The sequence below is a fragment of the Ipomoea triloba genome, chromosome 3 (genome assembly GCF_003576645.1).
Source record: "Ipomoea triloba cultivar NCNSP0323 chromosome 3, ASM357664v1".
NCBI classification, from domain to species: Eukaryota; Viridiplantae; Streptophyta; class Magnoliopsida; order Solanales; family Convolvulaceae; genus Ipomoea; species Ipomoea triloba.
Window position 1 is genome coordinate 21,303,280 of NC_044918.1, and position 15,097 is coordinate 21,318,376.

Here is a 15,097-nt window from a genome sequence, read left to right on the forward strand (position 1 = left end):
TATATATATATATATATATATATATATATATATATATATATATATATATATATATATATCCCTCTCTCTCTCCTTGCACTTTATATCCTTGTCTAACCACCCACACTAGTTTCATACTTAGGTACACTTACAATTATAACTTAGCTACAATCTAAAGCTTGGCAAGTTGAAGATTTCCGCTATATGAAAAATAAAAGTCTAATCACCCCACGCCCACCCCCTTGCCCGCGACCAACACCAACATGTTCAAATTGACTATCACTTTGTTCAGGAAAAAGTTGCCTCCATGTAGTTACCAGTAACTCCATCTCCACGAAGGATCAAATAGTTGATATTTTCACTAAAGCTTTGGGCTTCACACATTTTTGTATGCTGTGTGACAAATTTTGTATCGCTTCACACCCTCCTTTATATTTATGTGTGTTGTGTGACAAGTTTTGTATTGCTTCTAACCCTCCTTCATGTTAAGGGAGAGTATTATAAATTAATACTATTTGTATAGGAATGTACGTACCATGCATAGATAAAGTGATTAAATTTGATTGTATTTCCTTATTATATTCCTACTAGCTTAGGGTTTGTATTAAGATTTGTACATGTATCTTGTATGTACATGTGCATATCATTTCATTATATATATATATAGAGAGAGAGAAGCTCTTTTTACATAATCTTATAGTAAGACCAAGCCACGATAGCTCTGTCCATATATCTATATTCAAGAAATGATGTTTTTTTTTTTTTGAAGCAAAGATATGATGTATTTATTTGTACATTAGAAAGAATTAAGAATACTAAATATCCCTTTCAAAATAATAATAATAATAATAATAATAATAATAATAATAATAATATAATTAGATTACTAAAAATCATAATTAAAATAATCACCACCCTCACCATTCAAGCAAATTAAGTCTTTTTTTCTTTTTAAAAAGCTTGTTAGAGTATATATATATTTGGTTCAAATGCGGTCGTGCTCTCCCGTGCGGCCGTGCGGTCACACACCACTCAATGTTACGAAATACACCACTCAATGTTAAGAAACACACCACAATGAAACACAATGAAACACACCACAATGTTAAGAAACACACCACAGTGCATATTTGTGTGGTGTGTTTCTTAACATTGAGTGGTGTATTTCGTAACATTGAGTGGTGTGGGACCGCACGGCCGCACGGGAGAGCACGACCGCATTTGAACCAAATATATATATACTCTAACAAGCTTTTTAAAAAGAAAAAAAGACTTAATTTGCTTGAATGGTGAGGGTGGTGATTATTTTAATTATGATTTTTAGTAATCTAATTATATTATTATTATTATTATTATTATTATTATTATTATTATTATTTTGAAAGGGATATTTAGTATTCTTAATTCTTTCTAATGTACAAATAAATACATCATATCTTTGCTTCAAAAAAAAAAAAACATCATTTCTTGAATATAGATATATGGACAGAGCTATCGTGGCTTGGTCTTACTATAAGATTATGTAAAAAGAGCTTCTCTCTCTCTATATATATATATAATGAAATGATATGCACATGTACATACAAGATACATGTACAAATCTTAATACAAACCCTAAGCTAGTAGGAATATAATAAGGAAATACAATCAAATTTAATCACTTTATCTATGCATGGTACGTACATTCCTATACAAATAGTATTAATTTATAATACTCTCCCTTAACATGAAGGAGGGTTAGAAGCAATACAAAACTTGTCACACAACACACATAAATATAAAGGAGGGTGTGAAGCGATACAAAATTTGTCACACAGCATACAAAAATGTGTGAAGCCCAAAGCTTTAGTGAAAATATCAACTATTTGATCCTTCGTGGAGATGGAGTTACTGGTAACTACATGGAGGCAACTTTTTCCTGAACAAAGTGATAGTCAATTTGAACATGTTGGTGTTGGTCGCGGGCAAGGGGGTGGGCGTGGGGTGATTAGACTTTTATTTTTCATATAGCGGAAATCTTCAACTTGCCAAGCTTTAGATTGTAGCTAAGTTATAATTGTAAGTGTACCTAAGTATGAAACTAGTGTGGGTGGTTAGACAAGGATATAAAGTGCAAGGAGAGAGAGAGGGATATATATATATATATATANATCAATTCCTCGTAGGTTTTGTGGAGGTGTTTGGGTTTCGACCCAAATTTAGGGTTCTTCAATTCAATCTATATATATACCTTCATTATGTTTTAACCCAAATTTAGGGTTGTTCAATCCAATCTATATATTATATATAGATATCCTTCATTAGGGTTTGACCCTAATTTAGGGTTCTTCAATTCAATCTATATATAGATATCCTTCATTAGGGTTTGACCCAAATTTAGGGCTCTTTAATTCAACGTTGTCCCTTCTTCATTTAGTCTGTTCCTACTTGTTGTCACAATTTCCTTAGAAGAAAGAAACACAGTTCAATTCGATCTATTATCTATCTATTCGATCATTTTGTTGTTTAATTCCTTTGGTTTCACAAATAAATTAAATACATTACGATGATGTTGGGTCCAATTGGGTTGGAGGAAGAGAGATCGGTAGTGGCGGTGGCCATCGACAGAAATGACAAACACAGCTTCTATGCTCTCCAATGGACGACCGATGTTCTTCTCTCTAAAGGCCAAACTCTAACATTAATCCATGTTAATGAATCATCCTTACCTAAACCTATACCTAGTATGCACCTCTTTCTCTCTCTCTCCATATATTTATTTATATGATTATCTAATTTTGTTTTTTTACAGAATCTTACCTACTTATAGTATCTAACTTTATTAATTGGAATTAATTTGAAACTAGTTTAATTTTTCTTGATTTCATGTAGTTTGTGACATTGTATCGAACTCGATTATGCCCTCTTTCTTCATTGCTTTTCATTCCCTGATTGATTAGTGAATTAATGTTTTGGTTTGATCATAAGACAAAGTTTTTAATTATTAGAAATCGTATAAATATAATTATAAGACATTCTTAGTTTTTTTAAATATATATATATATATTATTGTGTTGTTTAATTTGTTGTTGATGCAGCTGGAAACAGTGATTTCTCAAACGGAGGACAAGACCCAGATGATCCCTCCACAGATGTATTTCTTCCATATCGCATGTTTTGTTCTTCTAGACAGGTAATTAAGCTCCACCATTTCATCAATTCTTCATTTAATTTAATTTAATTTGTGTTCCAATATATATATCCTCAGGTTTTTTGTGATACTGTATTGCTTGAAGATCAAGACATAGGCAAGGCCCTAATCGATTATGTGTCGTTATACAGAGTCCAAATTCTGGTACTCGGTACCCAATCCAAAGCCAAACATCATGGCATTCCTCGAATGTATGTATGTGTATATATATATATATATATATAGTAACCGCCCGCCCTTCATTTCCTTAAATTTTCACCATTTCATGTTTATTAGAGACTTGCATTTGGTTTGTATTAATGGGGTGATATTCAAATGAGAACTTCATTCTCTTCCTGTGAAAACCTGCGAACTTGGTAAATAGTTCTCAGCTGATTATGTTAGTGGGTTTAACTAGTTGATAACATTAGCTGATTGTTTGGTAAATTAACCGTTAGCTGCTAACTGATTATATTCAAAATGACTTTCTAAAAAAGCTAATGAATTTCTCAAAAAACTTATTAAAAAATTGTTTTGAGCAACTTTTTGAATTTTAACATTTTGGAGCAATAATTTGTTATAAATCGCCAATTAATCAAATACTTATATTGAATGTTTAACCAATCAAACAGTTAACAGTAGTAGTCAATAACTGAATAAGTTAAATTGGCTGATAAGCTAACTATATGTTGCCAAACAGGNATATATATATATATATATATATATATATATATATATATATATATATTTCAAAGAAATGGATTCCAAACTCAAACACCACGAATCAATTCCTCGTAGGTTTTGTGGAGGTGTTTGGGTTTCGACCCAAATTTAGGGTTCTTCAATTCAATCTATATATATACCTTCATTATGTTTTAACCCAAATTTAGGGTTGTTCAATCCAATCTATATATTATATATAGATATCCTTCATTAGGGTTTGACCCTAATTTAGGGTTCTTCAATTCAATCTATATATAGATATCCTTCATTAGGGTTTGACCCAAATTTAGGGCTCTTTAATTCAACGTTGTCCCTTCTTCATTTAGTCTGTTCCTACTTGTTGTCACAATTTCCTTAGAAGAAAGAAACACAGTTCAATTCGATCTATTATCTATCTATTCGATCATTTTGTTGTTTAATTCCTTTGGTTTCACAAATAAATTAAATACATTACGATGATGTTGGGTCCAATTGGGTTGGAGGAAGAGAGATCGGTAGTGGCGGTGGCCATCGACAGAAATGACAAACACAGCTTCTATGCTCTCCAATGGACGACCGATGTTCTTCTCTCTAAAGGCCAAACTCTAACATTAATCCATGTTAATGAATCATCCTTACCTAAACCTATACCTAGTATGCACCTCTTTCTCTCTCTCTCCATATATTTATTTATATGATTATCTAATTTTGTTTTTTTACAGAATCTTACCTACTTATAGTATCTAACTTTATTAATTGGAATTAATTTGAAACTAGTTTAATTTTTCTTGATTTCATGTAGTTTGTGACATTGTATCGAACTCGATTATGCCCTCTTTCTTCATTGCTTTTCATTCCCTGATTGATTAGTGAATTAATGTTTTGGTTTGATCATAAGACAAAGTTTTTAATTATTAGAAATCGTATAAATATAATTATAAGACATTCTTAGTTTTTTTAAATATATATATATATATTATTGTGTTGTTTAATTTGTTGTTGATGCAGCTGGAAACAGTGATTTCTCAAACGGAGGACAAGACCCAGATGATCCCTCCACAGATGTATTTCTTCCATATCGCATGTTTTGTTCTTCTAGACAGGTAATTAAGCTCCACCATTTCATCAATTCTTCATTTAATTTAATTTAATTTGTGTTCCAATATATATATCCTCAGGTTTTTTGTGATACTGTATTGCTTGAAGATCAAGACATAGGCAAGGCCCTAATCGATTATGTGTCGTTATACAGAGTCCAAATTCTGGTACTCGGTACCCAATCCAAAGCCAAACATCATGGCATTCCTCGAATGTATGTATGTGTATATATATATATATATATATAGTAACCGCCCGCCCTTCATTTCCTTAAATTTTCACCATTTCATGTTTATTAGAGACTTGCATTTGGTTTGTATTAATGGGGTGATATTCAAATGAGAACTTCATTCTCTTCCTGTGAAAACCTGCGAACTTGGTAAATAGTTCTCAGCTGATTATGTTAGTGGGTTTAACTAGTTGATAACATTAGCTGATTGTTTGGTAAATTAACCGTTAGCTGCTAACTGATTATATTCAAAATGACTTTCTAAAAAAGCTAATGAATTTCTCAAAAAACTTATTAAAAAATTGTTTTGAGCAACTTTTTGAATTTTAACATTTTGGAGCAATAATTTGTTATAAATCGCCAATTAATCAAATACTTATATTGAATGTTTAACCAATCAAACAGTTAACAGTAGTAGTCAATAACTGAATAAGTTAAATTGGCTGATAAGCTAACTATATGTTGCCAAACAGGGTCACAATCTTATCTTATTGGTTTTCATTTGATCATTAATCTGTACAAACTAACTGAAAACTTAGTTGATGCGGTGAATATTGGCAGATTGTTGAACAATAGGAGTGAGGTTGCAAGCACAGTGATGAAAGGGGCGCCAGGGTATTGCAGCGTTTACACCATCGCCAAGGGGAACAAGGTGGCTTCTGCGAGAGAAGCCACCCATCCATTGAAATCCTCGATGGACAGAATATTCCAGAACGTTCCAGAGCGGAAGCTCATCACCAGCGCCAGTTACATGTGCCGCTCACGAGCGCCGGACGAGGTGATTATCCACACCAGATTATCCACCGACATCTCCTTGTCCGCCACCGCCGCCGACAGTTCGCTTTTGGCTTTCCACCAAAACCTGCCATCGTCTCCGGGGGCGTCGAGTTTTAGTTCGTACGCGAGGAGGAAGAATAATGGGAACAATTTCACGAGGGGGGGATTGGTCGATTCCGGTGAGCAGAAGTTGTCGGCGGTGGACGACGACGATGAAAACTCGCTCCCATCTTCGCCGACAATGGTAAATGTATGTATAGATATATAAGAGAGACACAAATTTGCATTATATTGTGAACTTCCATTCCAATTGTATATGTATGTATAGATGATGCTAATGTATATTTGTTTAATTTGTGTGAATGTATTAGGACGATGTTACGGGAGAAATGATGAGAAGAATAGAGCTTGAAACCAATCAGACCATGGAAATGTACCATGAAGCCTGTAAACAAGCTGTCCAACAAAAACAAAAGGTAATTACTCTACTTATTTATTTATTTTATTTTCTCAAATACGAACTAGACAAAAACTTGTGTGCTACCATTTTATAGGTTTTAATTCGTGAGACGGATTGAGTCAACATGATTTGAACAAAAATTTGTGTGAGACCATCTTATGACCCAACCCGTTTCACGGATTGAGACTCTGAGACGGTCTCACATAAGTATTTCCCTCCAACTATAATGGTTTTTTCTTAATTTAATCTTAAACATCGTTTTGTGCTTAACTTGATTCAAGAAGATTTTACTTAACAGGGTTATATGTTATGATAACTTGGTAATTTTCTTTTTATTAATATCCATTTTAATTTAGTCCTCAAATTTAATTCTAACCGTCAATGACTTAATTAGGTAAAATTGTCTAAATTTAAGACCTAATTAAACACGTTTAAGACTAAATTGATAAAATCAGTATAATCGAGAACTAAACTCAACATATAACTATTGCCCTTTGTAAACCAAAAAAGTTCAAAATACTAGTTACATATCGTGCTATCAATTAATATTATCTGCTAAAGGTATTAAATAATTAATGCATAATGCAAGATATATTGTTTTTATTTTAGACGAAAGAACTTGAAAATCTATGCAAGGAAATGGAGAAGAAGCTAAGAGAAGTTGAAAGGGAAAAGATGGAGGCATTGGCAATCTTCGAGAAGGTAATTATTTCAAATTTTCTCAAACAGTAGAACGTCATATTATATTTTTGAGTCACTGATTATAAGTACTTCAATATGAATCACATTAAAATTTTGACGTCAAAATCCAACGAAAATGATGAGATTTTTGAAAGAGGTACGTACAACATATATGTTATGGCAAAAATTTGTATGATCCGTGAAACAAGTCGGATCAAGATGAAAATGTAATACTAATACTGGAAAATGTAATATTAATCACGAATAAAGCGTTCCTTACTTGGGAAAGTGTAAACTTTTTGAAAAAAAAATATAATACTTTTACGTTTTGATTTAATAGTATATATTAAGTTTTTCTTCAAAAGTATTACATTTTTTCTTATAAGTAACAAACACTTTTTTTCATAATAATTAGAGTTAATACCATAGAGAGTTCTCCGAGTATAGTGATTTTGTCACATTTAGTCCTAAACTTTTCAATTGACCACTCGTGGTCCTTCAATTTTGAAATTGTTATCATCTGTGATCCAAGTTAACCCTTCATGTTCCTTCAACTATCAAAAGTTAACCAATTGTACGTGGTTCTTTTAGGAGGATCACATATGGGTAAATTTTAAAAGTTGAAGGATCATGTGTGGTTAACTTAGACCACAAATGGTAACAATTTGTAAGTCAAATGATTGCAGTCACTATATTCTAAGAACCCATCTGACATTAACTCTAATTAATTAATATTACATTTTTCAGTATAAGTATTACATTTTTTATATTGACTCAATTCATCCTACTTTCTCTTAAGAAAGTCACTCATATGTTATTGATGGTATTGCAGACAAAAGAAGTTTTGAATGTGAACAAAGAAATAGAGAAGAAGATGGAAGAAGCAGAAAGGGAGAGAGATGAGGCGGTGGCAATGGCAGCGAAGGAGAAAGCGATGAGAATGGCGGCAACGGAGGAGATGAAAGCGGCGAAAAGGGCGGCGGAGAGAGAGACGAAGAAGAGGAAAGATGTAGAAAGGAACATCACTGCATTGAGAGAAGCAGAGGCCAGCAAGATAATTGTGTTAAGTAGCTTAGCACAATCCCATGTTTCCAACAAGAAGTCTCAAAACCTACACAAAATCCTTATTGCTTTCATTGTATTTTACTTCTATTTCTTTGAATTGAAACGAGCCCTCAGGTATGAATAATTCATTGACATTGATGGATATTACACTTCCTTTCTTCTCATTTTTTTTTTTAAATTAAAGAAGCTAATAATTCATTAAATCATAAGTTGAAACGCATACAATACAGATCAATGGTAAAACATTCATTACAGTAACACAAAGAAACAAATTCCCTGACAATGCTACACATGTTTCATAAATTTGAATAGCTAATTAAAGTCACGCTTCTGCTTCTTTAATGTCTCTAATGATCTAGTCAAACGTAGCCTAGCCAAGACTGACTCTGGTATAATCATTTTTATCATTCCACGCTTATGAGAAGAACTCATTAAAGAAACGAGAAGAAACAAACTCGCAAGAGAAACGAGAGAAACAAACTTATCATCAAAGAAACAAAAGGATAACGAAGAGGAAGCCTAAAGGAAAAGCAAAATAAATGAAAAAAAAAAGAGGGTAGAAAACCTGTCAAATCTGGAGAAACTCTCAACCTTTCTCTAACAACGATCGGAGGATATGATCTGAGATCTGACACGTAATCCTAAATCAGCGGGGGGATGGACGACAACTAATGGCACTACCGGCTCAACACTCCATCATAACGTCGGCGGGCAGTGCCAAATCATAAGGAAGGTGATTTGGGAGCAGACAAAGTTGGGAGAGAGAGAGAGAGAAAAGTTGCACGCGTGGGAGACCTTTCGTATAGTGTCACTTTTCAACCAAAAAAAATATTTTTTTTTAATTATATCAAGGAATTAAACACAAAAAGAAAATAGTAATTTCTTCTAAAATTATTTCACATTATCCTTACCAACCTGATGACACCCTAACCACATATACTTGTCACATTCTCAAAATAATGTCCACCTTTTAGGTATGAATGTCAATATTAATTATAAATTTTTTGGATATATTTTTTTATATTAATTTTATTTGTATAAAAAGTAAAATAATAATAATAATAATTTAGTTCTTGCAATGTCAGCTATATACAATGTGAATAAAAGCTCGCGGGCTGGGCTAGGGTTGCATGAACCCTAACCCGTGGGCCTAACAGGCTGGTTCGCAATAGCCCGTCAAAAATTAGGCCCGCGATGGGGCAAGTCGAGCCACTTTGACAGTAATAGACCCATAGTCGGCAATTTATATCGTGGACCAGGGTTCATAATGTATTGTGCACCCCGATTCAAAATGATGTCGTTTTTGTTCTTTTAATTAACGACTTTTTCGTTTCCCGCTCGACCTTAACTTATAAGATGAGTTCTGTGCATTCTATTGTGACATTTTGTGTATTCTAGTCATTGATTCTGTGTATTCTAATAAGTAATCTGTACATTATTGATTTCCAATACCACACCTCATGGAACATAAGAGATAATACTGAGGCTTATATTTTGTGTATCATTTTCATTGATTCTATGTATTTTGGATCTTTTAATTAACGGTTTTTCCGTTTCTCGTTCGACCTTAACTTATAAGATGAGTTTTGTGAATTCTGTTGTGACATTCTGTGTATTCTAGTATGTAATTCTGTACATTATTGATTTCCAATACCATACCTCATGGAGCATAAAAGATAATACTACTTAGGCTTATATTTTGTGTATCTTTTTCATTGATTCTGTGTATTCTAATATGTAATTCTGTACATTATTGATTTTCAATACCATACCTCATGGAACATAAGAGATAATACTTAAGCTTATATTCTGTGTATCCTTTTCATTGATTCTGTGTATTCTAGTATGTAATTTTGTACATTATTGATTTTCAATATCATACCTCATGAAATAACATAGATAATACTTAGGCTAATAATTTTGTGCATTTTATGCATAAATTCTGTGTATTTTGGTATATATGATTCTGTGTATTCTAGTATATAATTTTGTACATTATTGATTTCAAGTACCATACCTCATGAACTAGTAATACTAATACTTAGGGCTTAGCCTATTGATTGTGTGTATTCTATTGAATAATATGTGTATTCTTTTATGTACTTATGTACATTAATGATCTAATTTTTTATACTTAATGTTATTGCGGTATTGGAAACCAATAATGCACAAAATTATGATATTTAAATTACTAATGTACAGAATTGTATAATATAATAATGCACATAAACACTCAATAGAATATACAGAATTACACATAATACGAGAATTGGACGGACGAAACGGTGTTCATCGCTCGTCAACTTCCCACTACTTACATTGTGGACCCTGGTCCACGATATAAGGATTGCCCATAGTCATGTATAAGTATAACAATCAAAGAAAGTTTCAAGTGGCCAAAGACCTTGTGGTCAAGTGGCATCCGGTGTCCTGATTAACACTCTCACATGGATGATGGGAGTGGGTTTGAGCCTCAGTGGAGGCAAATGTTGACTTGTTGTGCTTCATTAGGTTGAGAAAGTAGCTATGAACAGATACTACAACTTTCATAACGTCCATTTAGATACACAAACCATTAATTTTTTTTCATCTAACATTTTTTACAGGTTACCTACAAGTTATAGGTAATCTATGCTCATTTGGCCCTTTTTTTTCGTTTTCTTCTTCTTCTTCTTTTTTTTGATTTTTTTTTATTTTCTTCTAAACCTTTTCCAGCCCAACAACCGGTACCGGAACCGTAAAATAATAAGAAAATCTTATATTTAGGCATTTAGCTACTGGCAGTAGCTAAATATATATATAAAAAAATTATATTTAGCTACTGCCAAAAAAAAATTTATAATATGATTTTTATAATAACAAAACATATTATATATAATTATATATACTAAAAAAAATTCCAGTTGAATTGGAACCGGAACCTTTATATAAGGTTCCGGTTCTGATTTGTGTAACCTTGGAACCGCGAAGAACGAAGCACAATCACCCCTAGGTAGGTCGTCAGTGGGCTCGGCGCACGCTGCCGCAAGGGAGGGGAGGAGCAGTGGATTGTGGAGGGGCTGTGGTGATTTGGTCTAGTGAGCACTGGTCCGGCTGAAGGCACGGGGGAGGGGCAGCATGAGGTGTTGATTTTTGGGGTTTACTTAAAAATTTTGGGTTGACTTAAAAAGAAGATCCACATAAGCTAATTACATGTGTCATATCATCATAGTAACCCGGTAACTTGTGAAAAATGCTAGATGAAAAAAAATTAATGGTTTGTTTATCGAAATGGACGTTATCGAAATGGACGTCATGGTGAGGAATGACACTTTAGCCCCAAAAAAAATAATAATAACAATGGTTGACCCGAAATTTTGGCAATTGGGCCGTGGCCTTTTTTTGGATAATATTTTAACGAGTGAACCCAAACTCAAACTGAATTTTGACAAATAAAATAGGATCACATTTCCTGGATTTTTGCGTTAGAGGATTCAGGTTTAAAAGAAATGGTATTGCTACAGACATCAATTTTTTCATTAATTTTATTTTTCACTATTTATGTGATAAATAAAAGGATAAATAAAAGTCTTTTTTATTTATTAGTTATTATAAATTGGCCGGCATCAATTCACGTTAGAAAAAAGAATCTGTTGATGGTGAAAAAATTCAATATAAATTCTATATTGTCACATTAGATGGTGAAAAAAAATTAATGAAAATTTTTGTTTCCTAAAACTTGATCCTTAAAAGAAATTAATATTTTTGTGTTTGGTATAATAACAAAGAAAAATGTTCCTCGCCTCTACAATAATTACCCATCGCTATTAATTACTCCTGAATTTATTTATATTTAAAAAAACTATTTATTTTCATAAATGGCTGGTAAATTGACTTATCATACCACATCATAGAGTAACTAATAGAAAAATGATAAATCGGTAATTTTTTTAAAAAAAATATGGTAAAGAAAAAAACTTGACAAAAATAAATAAATAAAGCCAACTTGATTGAGAAGAATAGAATAATTTCATTGTTTAAAGGAGGAAGTGGAGGAGGAGGAAAGCAAATAGGAAGTACAAATCCATTATTCTTTTTTAAAAGTTAGCAAATTAAAAAATATGGGAATTAATATTAGAGAGTAATAAAATGAAAAGAAAAAAAAACAAAAGCAAAAGCAATAAAAGAGGGGAGAGTTTTGACTTATTATTAGGTGGTTTTTTTTTTGTTCTTTAATTTTTATTTTAATGTGAAAAATTAATTAAAGATAAGTGTGGTCCTTGGGAATTTGCTATCATAAAGTGAGAAAACATCATTAGAAAGCAACTTCCTAGTGACTTGTCTCCCATACTGAAGTGAATGGTGCATGAATGCTTCTAACACATTATAATATTTTTTTTTTTGGACCACCATTTTTACACTAAATTTTACACTTCAAAAGATGTTTCCTTTATAACTTCACCTCCATGGTTCCATTAGAAGGGTTAATTCAAGTTTTGATATTATTGTGTATTTTTTTAATTTGCAGTATCCAAGCTCAAAATAATTTTTTTAATCTAAAATTATTGAAAATTTATTATTTGTAATCTTTCAAATGGCTAAAAGTAACACATTTTCAATAGTTAAGAATTAAATTTGTTTGATTTTAAAGTCATAAATTAAAAGTGATAAAATATAATAGTTAATACCTGAGAGGATAAATATGCAATTAACTACATCAAAGAGAAGAGACGGAGATTAAGACACTACCTATAAAAGGAGGTGGTCCTTGAAATTTTGGGCATGTGATGAAATCTTTTTTTTTTTTCGGTATCAAGTTCAAAACTGATCAAGTTTGATCTTAGACCATTGAAGACGTATCACACTTTTAATCTTTAGAATAACTAAAAGTAACACATTTTTAATAATTGATAATTCAATTTAGTCAATTTTAAACTTATAAATCAAAAGTGAGTAAATACATTAATCAAGATGATAAATTTACAATTAGCTCCAACAATGAGAAGGGAGGGAGGGAGAGTTACAAAAGGCAGTGGTCCTTAAAATTTTGAGTATGTGATGAAATTAATTTCTTAGTCCAAGTATTGAAGTTCAAAATCGATCAAATTTAATTTCAAACTATTGAAAGTATATCAATTTTGATATTTCTAATAACTAAAAGTGACGTGTTTTTAATAGTTAAGAATCAAATCTACTCGATTTTAAATTTATAAACGAAAAGCAAGAAAATGTAGTGGCGAAACTAATAAAATTACAATTAACTATTCCATCATTGAGATGGGAGGAAGGAAGAAGCTTTGGAAAAGTAGGTGATCCTCACAATTTTGAGCATATAATGATATCTTGTGTGTTTTTTTTTTTAATATTTCCAAGCCTTTTTAATATTTACATCAAATAATTAAAAAAGTAATACATATTTAACATTCGGAATCAAATCTAATAAATTTTAAATCAAAAAGCTAAAAATAAAAAACCACAATAATTGAGAGGGTGAAATTACAATTAAGTCATCGATGGGGAAGAGAGAAAGAGAGACATTGAAAAGGAGGCAGTACTTGAGATTTTGTGCATATGATAGAAATTTGGAGAGCATAAAAAGAAGCTAAGGTATACATTTTATGGAACACCTATATTTTATTCCACTTCACTTTGTCATTCTCTTCACTTTTGTCACAAAAAGTGCTTCAAAATTTTAGTTGGGATTTGAAATAAAGTGGGGAAAGATTGAAGCTCAGCTCGGATCTCCTCAACCTTTTAGCTCACCAATGTGCTTAGACTTTAGAGGCGCACTAATCTTCCCATATCATCTTTTGCTTAACATATATGCAGCCCAACGTGTTTTGCTGCTACTCGAAAAATACATTTTAGGTGAAGAATTTTATTATCTTTGTCGTTTAAAAACCATTGTTTTTAGGTGGGACTTACAACAACACCGGTTTCAACAACACTAAATAAACAACGGTCTTTTCTAGAAAAGACAACAATTAAAAATCATTGTCTTTGTGCGGGACTTACAACAACACCAACTTTAACAACATAAATTTTAACTCAAAGGCAAGGGATTTTAACTGTTGGCTATGAGCTTCTTTTTTTTTTTTTGGTAGTGAGTTGTCTATAGCTGACCCCTTCAAACTAATGATGTCAACAAGCAAATTCCACGAAAAATCAAACTTGAAACTTTATAATTATCAAGTCAACTATCCAACAAACTTATTTAAGAATTGCCCTGCACAATTTTTCTCTCTAACTCTCCTTATTAGTGAATTATGTGACTATTAATTTGTAGTTTTGTGTCAAAAATATTTTTTAACCCAATAACTTAATGTAATTGGTAAGTAGACTACTAATAAAACAGTAATAATCTATACTATTAATAAAAACAATATCCTCAGTTTTAACTTCCCGCCCAAAACAGACCTATAATATTATGGTTTGCGTAATATTATAAAATATTGTAATACAGTTCCTATCCCTAATACAATTGTAAATTAAAATAGAATTCCTAATAAAATATATTCTTCCCTACGTTCCTATTCGTAATACAATTCTAAACTAGAATTACTAATGGTAATAATTCAGTATATGTATTTCTCTGCAATGCAATCTATACTATTAATGAAAACAATATCCTCAGTTTTAACTTCCCGCCCAAAACAGACCTATAATATTATGGTTTGTGTAATATTATAAAATATGGTAATACAGTTCCTATCCCTAATACAATTGTAAATTAAAATAGAATTCCTAATGTTTCCCTACGTTCCTATTCGTAATACAATTCTAGACTAGAATTACTAATGGAAATAATTCAGTATATATATTTCTATGCAATGCAATCTATACTATTAATAAAAACAATATCCTCAGTTTTAACTTCCCGCCCAAAATAGACCTATAATATTATGGTTTGCGTAATATTATAAAATATGGTAATACAGTTCCTATCCCTAATACAATT

General features: G+C 31.7%; 1 protein-coding gene across 2 annotated transcripts; it reads left to right on the forward strand.

Moving 5' to 3' along the window:
• The first annotated feature begins 2,316 nt into the window (after nt 1-2,316).
• LOC116011726 lies at nt 2,317-8,324 on the forward strand. 2 transcript variants are annotated; one of them, XM_031251128.1, is made up of 7 exons: nt 2,317-2,702; nt 3,057-3,151; nt 3,227-3,360; nt 5,739-6,204; nt 6,326-6,430; nt 7,024-7,116; nt 7,928-8,324. In XM_031251128.1, the coding sequence occupies exons 1-7, from the start codon at nt 2,525-2,527 to the stop codon at nt 8,282-8,284; spliced, it is 1,428 nt and encodes a 475-aa protein (XP_031106988.1). In that variant the 5' UTR covers nt 2,317-2,524; the 3' UTR covers nt 8,285-8,324. The 2 variants fall into 2 exon arrangements, with proteins under 2 accessions (XP_031106988.1, XP_031106987.1); XM_031251127.1 differs by lacking the exons at nt 2,317-2,702; nt 3,057-3,151; nt 3,227-3,360 and adding exons at nt 4,119-4,504; nt 4,859-4,953; nt 5,029-5,162.
• Nucleotides 8,325-15,097: the final 6,773 nt, after the last annotated feature.

Excerpts from the sequence above, each read along its gene's own strand:
- LOC116011726 (XM_031251128.1), top strand. The coding sequence starts at position 2,525 with ATGATGTTGGGTCCAATTGGGTTGGAGGAAGAGAGATCGGTAGTGGCG. Across the intron at positions 6,205-6,325 it reads CTTCGCCGACAATGGTAAAT|GACGATGTTACGGGAGAAAT; the intron begins GTATGTATAGAT and ends TGAATGTATTAG. Across the intron at positions 7,117-7,927 it reads CATTGGCAATCTTCGAGAAG|ACAAAAGAAGTTTTGAATGT; the intron begins GTAATTATTTCA and ends ATGGTATTGCAG.